At 43.5% G+C, this 11,095-nt stretch overlaps 1 protein-coding gene across 1 annotated transcript in view; it reads left to right on the forward strand.

The window, feature by feature from the left end:
• Window positions 1–10,639, forward strand: part of CPAMD8 (C3 and PZP-like, alpha-2-macroglobulin domain containing 8) — a gene marked incomplete at its 5' end in the record, with an annotated part of 45,270 nt that extends 34,631 nt beyond the window's left edge. The window contains 5 exons of the mRNA XM_010011841.1: window positions 3,007–3,081; window positions 3,767–3,872; window positions 3,956–4,066; window positions 4,744–4,956; window positions 10,467–10,639. Coding sequence (XP_010010143.1) covers window positions 3,007–3,081; window positions 3,767–3,872; window positions 3,956–4,066; window positions 4,744–4,956; window positions 10,467–10,639 — 678 coding nt within the window. The remainder of the gene's footprint in view (window positions 1–3,006; window positions 3,082–3,766; window positions 3,873–3,955; window positions 4,067–4,743; window positions 4,957–10,466) is intronic.
• Between the last annotated feature and the right edge of the window lie 456 nt (window positions 10,640–11,095).

The raw sequence follows: 11,095 nt of genomic DNA on the forward strand, positions 1-11,095 counted from the left end.
AAAGAGTTGAAGCAAAGAGTGGGAAGGGAAGAACAGAAAAATTGTTGGGTTAAGTAATAAATCCCTGTACTCTCTATTTTTCCTGAAATGGACGAAGATATTACAGAAACAGGCTCTACTGAGTGTGTATTTCCTTTACCAGTTTCAGTGGGGAACAGAGTTAAGAGACTGAGAGTCCTGAGAAGGTCCCATTGTGCTCTTGTGGTGCTGCTGCACAAGGGTTATTCTCTAAGCCAAATGAGCTCTCCAGCACCTTTTCTCTAGCACTAAGCAGATCAATTGGTTGTGCTTTCCCTTGTGGCATCTGGTTGCCTGCCTGAAACCCATGTTCCTGCCCCTGTGTGTAGAGAAGCAACAGAATCCCAGTGTAGCCCCATCTGTTAGGGGCTCTGGGGCTGGAATAGCAGGTGGTTTGTTTTCCTTTCTTCCCCTGTCTTAATGGGAAGAGGAGCTAAATCTTTCTTAACTGTAAGGCTGAGCTCTTGCAGCACAGAGCTGATCCGAGTTAAGTCCTTGCAAGTCTCAGAAGGATGTCAGCTATTTCATGCAACGCATATTACTTCAGTACTTACAAAATACAAAAAAGCTGGTTCAAAACCCAACATTTTGAAATGGCTTTGGGCAAAAGACTATGTAGTTGGTGCCTTGATCTGCAGAGAGGATTCTGTGCTTGGACTCAGTACTGGGCAGCCTGTTTCCATAGCCAGAACAGAATTGCTTCCTTTGGGCAGTAGGAGATTTTGCTGAATTGGGAAGGATTATTGCATCTGCCAGGGGGTTTGTTCCCTTTGGAAAGGTCAATTCCATCTTCTTATTGCAGCAGCCCTTTGCATCTGTGAAAATGATATGTAGGGACTAAGCTCAGGCAAATCTATATATACATGTAGGCAGTGAAGATGCAGACATAACCGCTGTGATTTCTTTATGTCTATCAAACGCGTATCCAAATCACACCGACAAAAATGGAATTCTCCTACTGAAACCCCAGTACTAGTTTTGGGATGTATTTTGGACACCACCTCCAGCAGAGGCAAGCCCTGGCATTCCCACTGCTGCATTTTCTTGCTAGCCCAGCCTTTCCCTCTCCTCCTGGTGAGGAGGGCTGTAAATCACTGTGCCTTGCCTGTTGTTTGCCCTCACAAGGGAGCAGTGTGCGCAGAGCGGACCCCCGCGCAGCTCCGGGGCACTGATGGTTAATGAATGCTCTGTTGAGGGCAGCCCCCCTGGCTGTGCAGCCACAAATCCTTCTAATAATGCTGGGTGTCGACAAGGTCAGGAGGTCACCACAGGCTGGTATATATCAAGCTTCACCAGAAAAATGCAACTTTAGCTGAGCCGAGCATTTCCCGGTGGCGCCAGCCTCTCCAAGCCCTCATAAAAGGACTGTCTGCAGCCATCTACTGCTGAGTAATAACAGCCACCACCAGGCCCCTAAAATTATAAGGACAAATTAAATTGGCCCTTTCCATATTTTGTGGTACCTAAACACATGTTCCTTTGCTTGTTACAGTAATAGCAGGAAGCTGTGTGCAGGGTTTTACAACTACAAGCGGTATGCTGAAGACATTCACAGTTAAAGCTGTTGGTAACAGGTTTGGGTAAATTTCACTGGAAATGCTTTTTGCTTCATGTCATTCTTTCTAATACATCACCATAATAATGCTTTGTTCTGCTTTCCACAGAGTGTTTGTTCTAAGATCTCAAAATTACTTGGGAACATTAATGAAAACAAGGAAATATTATTCCTATGTCCCACATGGGACTGTCTGTCGGAGAGGTTCAAGTAAGAGGACAGTTTGGAGAATAGAATTCAGATACCTGCTCTGGTCCTTACTCTACTCTCCGGACTGGGATTAAAACACAAGAGTCCATCATCCTCCCCACCTTCTGGATTGAATGTTTTCACATGATAGATGTGTTCTGAGTACAGTTTATTAAAGCAGTAATGATTGACTGATCAAGTACATACAGCATCATAGTCCTGATAGTATTGAGAGGTTAGTAGACCAAATAGGGAAATAGGAGTTACATAGGAGTAATTCTTTAGAAATTTTAAAATAAAACTTTGTAGTATTTATACTGTGGTGGTGATTCATTGGCTTTCTGTACGAGGAAGGTAGTTACTAGATTCTTGACTTGGTGCAGTTAATTCCATAAATGAGGGCCCTAGCACTTGCCTCTGAAGACCATGATCGTGATACACATAGAGCCCTGGTGTTACCAGGAGGAGATGAGTTAGAGTATTTTTACAAGCGGTTGGGTTAGATTAGGGGTAGCAGCACCCCAGATGTGGGAAGTACTCTTAGATTGTGTTCTTCTTAGATATGTCCCAGTAAATCAAAAGCAGAAGAGGTAGTCTATAGGCCTGACTGGCACAATGCAAATTACAAATCCCTGGGCCTCAAAGGGAGAGAAGATGAGTAGCAAAAGCCTGGCCTGACCCCGTTCATCAAGAGGATGCCAAAGGCTCTTTCAAATGGCTGCTCTTTTCAAATGTAAGGATTAATTTTCCTGGCAGAAGAATGTTTTGGATTTTTCAACTGGTGGGAGAAGAGGGCCTTGAATATACCCAAGTGCGATCCAGCAGCATCGTTCCCTGGTGCTCTGAGGGAGTGTAAAGAAGAGACTTTATTGAGTGTTTGGAGTCTCTGAGGTCTTGCTTGAGCCTTGGTACTGAAAACAATCATGGAGCTATTCAATTAGATTATGGATGTTGTGTCAGGCATAGTCTGAGGGAGATAAATGCACCAGGAAGAACCCTCAGCATTAAGCACCTTGCAAGCATTCCTCATCAGGTCACAGATGCCTTCTTCCTCAGTTGTATGACAGCAATTGCAATCCTCTCTGCATTTCCCTTCTCTTACTGAAACATACTTTTCCAGCAGAAGAAATCCCTAGGGTTTAGTGTCTCATCAGTTTTCTGAGCAGTTTAAAATCATTATTATTCTCATGAGTTCTCTATAAAATGAAACTAAATCTGGTGATTTTTCTCCCCCCTTTCCCCAGTTATTGATGAACAAGCAAATTGGATTAAAAAGATATGAAGTGGATGGAAGAAAAGTCCTTTTTTATTTTGATGAGGTAATGACTTGGTTTCTTATAATTACGTTGCTTTTCCACGCATAGGTACAGTGTATTGGTATTGGTGGTCCCTCACAGATGGGATTACCATGCAGCTTTAACTGGCCAGGTGCTTGAGCCTCTTTTGAGGCAGGTAGCTGCTGTGGGTTTGGTTGGAAACCAAAGCATAAGAAAGGCAGGTGATTAGCTTCAGCCCATATAGAATTTGTGGGCAGATATCACTTAGGTTTTGCCTCAAAATAATGTCACCTTTAGGTACAACTATCCTTGCTAAATGGGCAGAGTAAAAATGCAGTCTAATTTAGACCTCACAGCACATACCTGAGAGTGGAAGATGAGATCTCTCCTGGCTTGGTCATCAGCAGTAAACTGTTAGCTAGTTGAAATAGCAATCTGACTGATGATAGGAGTGGTGTTAGGTAAAACAGGGAATACAGCTTGGGATTCAGCTTTGCCATTGTTGTATGGCAAGTATGTGCTTTAAGGGCTAGCAGGGTATCATGTTTTAATTCACCATCTGCCTTTTACTCATCTTTGTCTCCATACCTTGTATTGGAAGTGTGATTCACTCTTCCCAAGTGTCCAGCACAGTGTGTTACATTAGGGGCACCTGCTTCATTTGTTTGTCTCTCTCTTCACTTGATGACAGGGTTTATTACAGAGTCTTTTCCATGATTTCATGCAGATTCCTAGCCAGTGCATGACCTGTGTAAAGTTTCAAGCTTTCAGAGAGCATATAGTTGGGAAAACAGCTCCTGTTCCTATCAAAGTGTATGATTACTATGAGCCAGGTATGTGCCTATTTGACATTTGGGAGCATTAGACCTTTAGGGCATAAAGCTCAGTTGCGGTTTCTTATTTTGCTGGCCTGCAGCTTTTGAAGCAACTCGTTTCTACAACGTGAGTGAAAACAGTCCCTTGGCTCGGGAGCTCTGTGATGGACCAACATGCAATGAGGTGGAAAGCTCAGCTAGCCATTGGGTTGGTAAGTTGCATCAAAGCCAAGCAGATTTCATGGAAAGTGGAGCCCACAGACATATTTTCCAGGAGTTCAGAACTCAAAATTCTATTTAGAAAAATGCTCCATTTCAATATCTGTGTTAGTGGACGTTTCACAAAGGTTTGTGGCATAGCAGCAGCGTTAGACTTCTGACAGCCCAACAGACCAATGTGCTCTGCTCTTCAGTCACCACAGTGGCTGTTATTTGCTTCAGAGGCAAGATATAATGTGTAATTCTGGAAGAACCTGTACAAGGTGAGGCATGTTAATAAACATAAAGGTAAAAACTCTTTAAAATGCAATTTGGTTTTCTTTCTGTAAAATATGTTGCAGTAGAGTTCCACAATGAACTCTGGGAAGATGGAACCATTTCACACATCAGTGAAAGGAATAACCTTCCCCAAAACCTCTATGTTCTTTTCTGTCCTCTGTGCCATCCAAAACAGTTGCTTCATCCTATACCTGGAATCTGCTGCAATCTGGTTCCTTCAGAAAGGCAACAGACCTTTTAATTCTACCAAGTTTGTAAATTACTATGAGAAGTCTTAGGGAATTCCACGTGAAAACTTACATCAGAGAAATAGAAGAAAGTGGCCACTCCATCTCCCTTTTCCCCATGTTACACAAGAATAGAGCTTTGGATGTTTCTGTTTACTTTCCAGGCTTTGTTCACTCTGGGCCATGCAATAACATTTTTGGCTGCTTGGAGGATGAGTATTTTGAGCAGTGCATGTGTTCGCGAGACTGTGGCTATGATGGGGAGCCTGTGTGTGGATCAGATGGCCAGATTTACCCCAACCATTGCCAGATGGAAGTAGCATCCTGCAGGAATAATACAAGGATAGAACAGATGCCCATGTCTCAATGTTCTGCCTGTAAGTTTCACTTGGTTCCCTTTTCTGTTATGATCTAATTGCAAAACACCACAAATCCTCATCTAAGCAAATAATTACACGTGTGGTAGAGAAAAGAGGGGAATTCAAAACCTATGTATTATTTTGCCATTCATACTGCAGGAGATCAAGTTATAAGAGCAGCTGCCTTTCTGCTTAGCTCAAAATAACTGGTTTTCTGTCCTCGTGAATACATGTTTTACCAAGCAGAATGAACTTCAGAGAGAAGTAGTGAATAATATGAATAACACTAATAAATGAAGTGAATAATCCTGGATAAAAGGCATCTGTGAACTGTAACATTCTTTGGAGATCCTGCATGAGCTTTCAAGATGTGCAGTCTAGTAACTGAGGGAAGTGAATACACCACCTCTGCAAAAGTTTTGTAGAGATTCATTAACACATTTTATGATTGATGCATTTATTTTTTATTTATAGCCAAGAATTTGCCTGAAGAAAGGGACACACACTCCCACCCAGCTGAGCAGCCCAGTGTTCAACAAACTCCAGCAGGTAATAACATACCTTTGCATTTATCCAAAGCCTTTTTCTTTAGCGAGGTTAAAACTTATCCTATCCCTGTGTAAAGGTATGTATGGCTCTCAAGCACATTTAAAGGTAGTGAACTTCTTCATCTTTTAGAAAAGACAGAACATTCAGAAATCAGAAAAAATGAAGAGGTCAAGGAAACTTAGTATGATCAGTATTTAACAACAGACTAGCTCTTCTAGTCCTTTTCCTTTCTGGAGATCTTGCAGGAAACCTGCTTTATTCAGTGCACATACAAGATTTAGGGAATTGTTCATAGGAGTGGGCAAGGGACCCTCCTATTTCTCAGCCTTCATAGATTTGAAAAGCACACACTTCTCTGTGAGTTTTTCTTCAATAGGAAGCTGGAAAGATCACATTTAAAACCAGGCTGATGTAATGTGTTTCAGCAAACAACTGGACAGAACATGACAACAGACCAAACCAAGAACTAGAATCCAGGTGGATTAACTTTGTTTCTAGCAGTTCTGAGCAAAACTTGAGCTGGCAGTCTTGATTCTCTCAGAGCTGCTCTTTGCAATAAAGGGCCTTAGTGAGCAAAAATGTTAAGGTCAATAGATGGAGTAGCCAGGAATTTGGCTGCTTATTTTATGTGGTGCTTATATTCATGCACTTTTTTCCAAGACTCATGTCGAACTTGCTCATGGCTCACAATAAATCTCACCAAGAAGCAGTGGAGGGTCAATAGAATAGTTTGTTTCATGCTGTTTCTAGTAAATAAACTGGACTAGATTTTTCCTGGCTGCTTTCCACTCATTAATTTTCCCCTGGTCTCTAACTCTCCTGACAAACTGTTAAACAACTTAATTCTTGCAGAGAAGGCTCAGTCCCTTCTCATGTCCTTGTCAAGCACCAGAGCTCAGACTTGCATGTGTCCAACAGCAGGCACCGTCCCATTCTTTGCTCCTTTGCTCTACGGAATTTGATGGACTTACTAAGGTGTAAAAGCACAGTGAATATTCCATTGTAACTATTTCTATAGGTCATTCAGTCTCACAGTGTTTAATGGCTCTCCTGTTCTCCCTCCTTTTTTCTGTGGACTTACTGTGGCTGTGTGTGAGTCTGTCTCTCTACCAGATTTCTGACTGTTGGAATAGCTGGGATGAATGCTAGTTGCCTTTTATTCTGTGCAAATGCTATGTACTCAGCATGGAAACTCTGTTTGCAATCTGAACCCTGTAAAGCAGCATTCCCAAAGTGCTCTGCAGGGCACTGCTGGTATGCAAGGCCATACCAAGCGTTTTGCTGCTGGGCTACAAAATGGGACTGCAATTACATTATTTTCAAAGAAAAAATGGAGAGTAAAAATATGGTTACCTGGGGAAAAACTTGTGGAACTTGACAGTAGTCCACAATCCAAACATTTTCAGAACTGTTTCTCAAATCATCTGCACCAAAGTGTCTAAGAAGAATTAACCCCCTTGTTTCTGTTGGAAACAGGCAATAGTAAGGTTGGTTCAGGAGGTTATCAATAAGAGCATAAGTGGAAATTCTGAGTTTTATTTTAGTGTGTATGTGGCATTTTTATCCAGATATTAGATTAACAAACCTGGACGCCATAAGGATGTGTTTGTCAAAGCACAAGCATTTAGAGCTGGCATTGTTCTAGGATCTGCGCGGGTTCAAGCTGGGAGTCTTCTGGAAGGCAGATACTGAACTGAGCTGTCTGAGCAGCAGGGGCAGAGTGAGCATTCAGAAATTAAAACTGACTAAATCCTGCATCAGGAAAAGTGCCCAGCATGTGATTTTCATTAATCCTCTGGGCTCCTCTCAGGTCAACCACACGGTACATGAATCAAAGTTGAACAAATGAATGAAGCCCTCCTGTACACAGGGCTCCTTTGGACTCACTGGTTTGTTAGCACTGAAGCATGTGATTGGTTTAAGTCTGCTCAGGTGCTCTGGGTTTCTAGTGCAAGTTCTGATGAGCCGTGTATAAATCTGTGATTTCCTAAAAGGATGCAAAGCTCCAGGAGCCGAATCAAGCTTAGGGCAGGTTGGTGAAACTGCCTCAGTGTGTTAATCTTCAGGAAACAGCATTTTCTTGGAGAGGCGCGTGGTGTTTATGTTGCCTGAAATCCTTCTGTATTTGCCGTATGACTTGTGCAGGCTCAGCTTGGTTTGATGGATGCTTTTCATTGTTAGTTCTTGCCTGTGTTACCCCAGCAATGGAAAGAGTTAGAGCCAGCTTCCTTCCAGCAAGCGGTGGGGAACTTCTTCATGGGTTCAGGCTCACCGTGGCAAATTCAGCCTTGCAGTGTAGTTCACACACCAGTGAGTTTGCTAGAATAAGCAGCAGCTTCTGAGTTATGCTGTCTGAGGTAAGCAATTGTAGAGAGATGGTCCTGAAAACTCAGGATGTAATGCTGCTTTTAGCACCTACTGTGTCAAAGCATTTTAAAATGCCTTTCAAAAGTCTGCAGCAGATGTTGCAGCAGGATGGCTGAGGTTTGATCTTAAAACTGTAGCCTTTTTTTGTACAGATGGGTAGATCCTCTTTGCATCTGCAGAAGTACTGTCTTGATTGAGAGGGAAGTGTGCAGGGTGATGGGACTCAGCTGAAACAGCTCATATCTGAATCCCCTTCCTCAGCTGTTCTTTCTCACAGGTGAATTACTGAGACTGAGAGGGAGGGAACAGGGTTTTGATTAGTAGCATGGACCCACCTCTGCCTCTAAGAATTGAAGCTCTGCTAATATGCTCTCACAGCCTGTTGCAGTCATATTTGTTTGGACTGAAAGCTCCTGGAGCAGGATCTTGGTTGGTAACTGGAGTATCAGTATCTTGAGTGCCTTTCTGACTGTGGCTTTCCTAAGATCATTGTCACACTAGCATAAAAAATATGGATGGATTTCAGAGCCTCAGGAATCCTCAGTAGCTCCGATACCATCTCTCTGATGAACTGGTGCTTTGATTGCTTCCAGAGATCATTAACAGTGTTCCTAAACTGCCTAAATCTTCTCTGCTAAAAGTGCTAAATGTGTAACCACTGATGCTGGAGGACAGTATGTTGGTATCATGGTGGTGATGTGATTCTACAAGCAGCGCTTGGTGGTACTGGTGCTGCTGGGGTGTCGCTCTCTGCTCTGAGCAGGCAGAACCACCAGCTTCATGTTGTCCAGCTCTCAGCTGGAGCCACATTGTTTATACAGTTCTGCTGTAGCCGTTGGAAGGGCCAGTGGCCTGAGGAAAATTCCAGGTGGGATTATGATGCTTTTATTTATTTAAAAGAGATGAGATGCCGTCCCCCATCGCTGGCTCCTGACAGGAACATCAAGTGAACTCTGCTCCAGGTGGAGTCCTCTCACCGCACTCCCTGGCAGGCGCATTATTCACAGGCGGCTGCTCTTTGAGGGTTGATTGAACTTGGCCATGGGCCCTTTTTCCTTTCACCCCATTGGTGTTCAGCAAACATTGGCTTAGGCACAAACATTTAGACGTGGGGGAGTGGTTTGTATGCAGTGGGAAATGTCAGCCTTTCATCTTTGCTTTGACTCCAATGCTGCATTCCTGGGAAGAGTGAGGTCTGTGATGTTAATTCTGTCCCTGGTGGACAGCAATCATCCATTCATAGAACATGCTTATGATCTGGCAGATTCTCACATGGAAAAGGCCAAGAAGGAGTGAACACAGAGACTGACTCTGCTTTCAGGCAAGTGTTCCCTTGCCTAGGGCTGAGCCTGTTGCTGGGAGGATGTGGGAGGCAACAGGGAAGAGCCTTCAGATATTTTATTTCTAGAGAACAAACATTTTTCAAAGGCTTTGATGAGTGTTCTCCTTAAAGAAAGCCAACTTTGCAGCACGGAGAAGGGGGACTTTTCCTCCCTGCAACAACTGTGTTTCAGTCATTGCTTCGATTTGGATTAGAGCAGGTATACAGGAAGCAAACAGGAACGATGGACAGCTGAGCTGCCTCAAGGAACAGTTTAGAAAACAGGGGCCTATTGGTATTCCTAGAAGTTTTGTGTTGCAGTCTTACCCTCTGGACAGTGAGCAGCCACCACCACAGAGAGACACAGCCTGGTTTGAGTGGGATATGTACCGTGTGAGAGACCTGCCCGTGTGTTAGTACAGACTGGAGTGAATGCAGGGGGGACAAATATCTCCTTCTGCCTGTGATGTGTCTGTTCCTGTCCCAGTCAATGGAAGTTTCTCAGTGGTCTGTGACTGTGCTGAAGCAGATGGATTTCAGCTGCTGCCAGGTCAGGCTGAGGGAGAAGCAAATGGCTTTGATGTAGGCTCGTGGTCTGTTGTGCCAAGATCTTTATTCTTGTTGGGCTGATAAGGAATCTAGCTGCTTACACTGATCTTCTTGTGACATGCACCAAGTGAACTGCTCCCTCACAGCCACCCACTGGCTTTGTAACTTACTTGTATAAAACAGTGCTTGAAAGAGTGCACACATTAATGCATTTTTGCATGGATTAGTCTCTCCTTAACTGAGGTACTTGGCTTGGACCTAGTCAGAGAGTGGTTTTGGGGTGCAGAGTAGCTGATCTGTGACATCTGGCATTCCCAAAGATGCCTCTTAATCTTACTATCCACAGAGGTCTCGGGGTGAACTGCTTCCTGACTTAAGGACCTCAGTTTTTAATACTTTAAAATTAGACGTTGAGATTTTCTCAAATTAAATGGCCCTTTTTTCCTTTTTTTTCCCCTTTTTCTCTCCTCCCTCCCCCCCGCCCCACGATTCCTTTCTTTTTTTTTCCAGTGCCCAGGTCTCAGGCTGGGAGATGGAAAATTCTGATTTCCAGCAGCTTTCCTCCTTGCATGTAAACCTAAGCAGACACGTGTATAGCCTCCTTGTGCAGTCAGGCACTCAGCTGCCCCCTGATTTGCCTCCCTGATGGAAATTCCTTTCCTTTTTCCTCACTCCCCTTTTCCATGATGCAATATGTGATGCTGAAATGCAGTTTCTTTAGCTAAACCACAACCCTTTCCAGCAGAGGAAGGCCCTCCACCACAGACAGACCTGTCCTACTACTCCTATGAGTATGACCCAGACCCCTACGCATCGGAAGCTGACGTTTTTGAGCTTGGGGCAGAACTGACAACAGCAAGCATGGTAAAAGAAGTGGACAAGATTCAGGAAGTAGTGACCACAGTAGAATGGTGAGCAGGGGAGCATGAATCTGGTTTAAGAGTCAACCTATAATGTACAAACTCATGTCTTGGGTCAAATGTATGTAATTCCTCAAAAGGAGCTGTCGTGGTTCAATTCTTACAACTGATTTGCTAAGCTCTCTAGCAAGAAATGGCCAGGAACATGATCTTGCTAGGGCAGCATTTAAAAGTCTTCATGACCCAAATGTCTCCATCACTAGCAGATTAAAAAGTGACCTTTTAATCTTTCCTCTGCCCAGCCTCAGTGAAGTTTCACAAAGATACATAATGGGAAAATGACTTTTCTTCCTTGTGTTCTCTTTTCAACAGAAATCTATAATTTAAATAAAGAGAAGAGGCTCCGAATCAACTCCTGTATGAGTTTGATCCTACAAACGACCTGCTGCAGAACAGAAACCCAACAATGACTACTTCCTGATGCACTCAGAACTGTAGGCTTTGCTGCCCC

The sequence above is a fragment of the Nestor notabilis genome, unplaced genomic scaffold (genome assembly GCF_000696875.1).
Source record: "Nestor notabilis isolate BGI_N333 unplaced genomic scaffold, ASM69687v1 scaffold29033, whole genome shotgun sequence".
Classification (NCBI taxonomy): Eukaryota; Metazoa; Chordata; class Aves; order Psittaciformes; family Psittacidae; genus Nestor; species Nestor notabilis.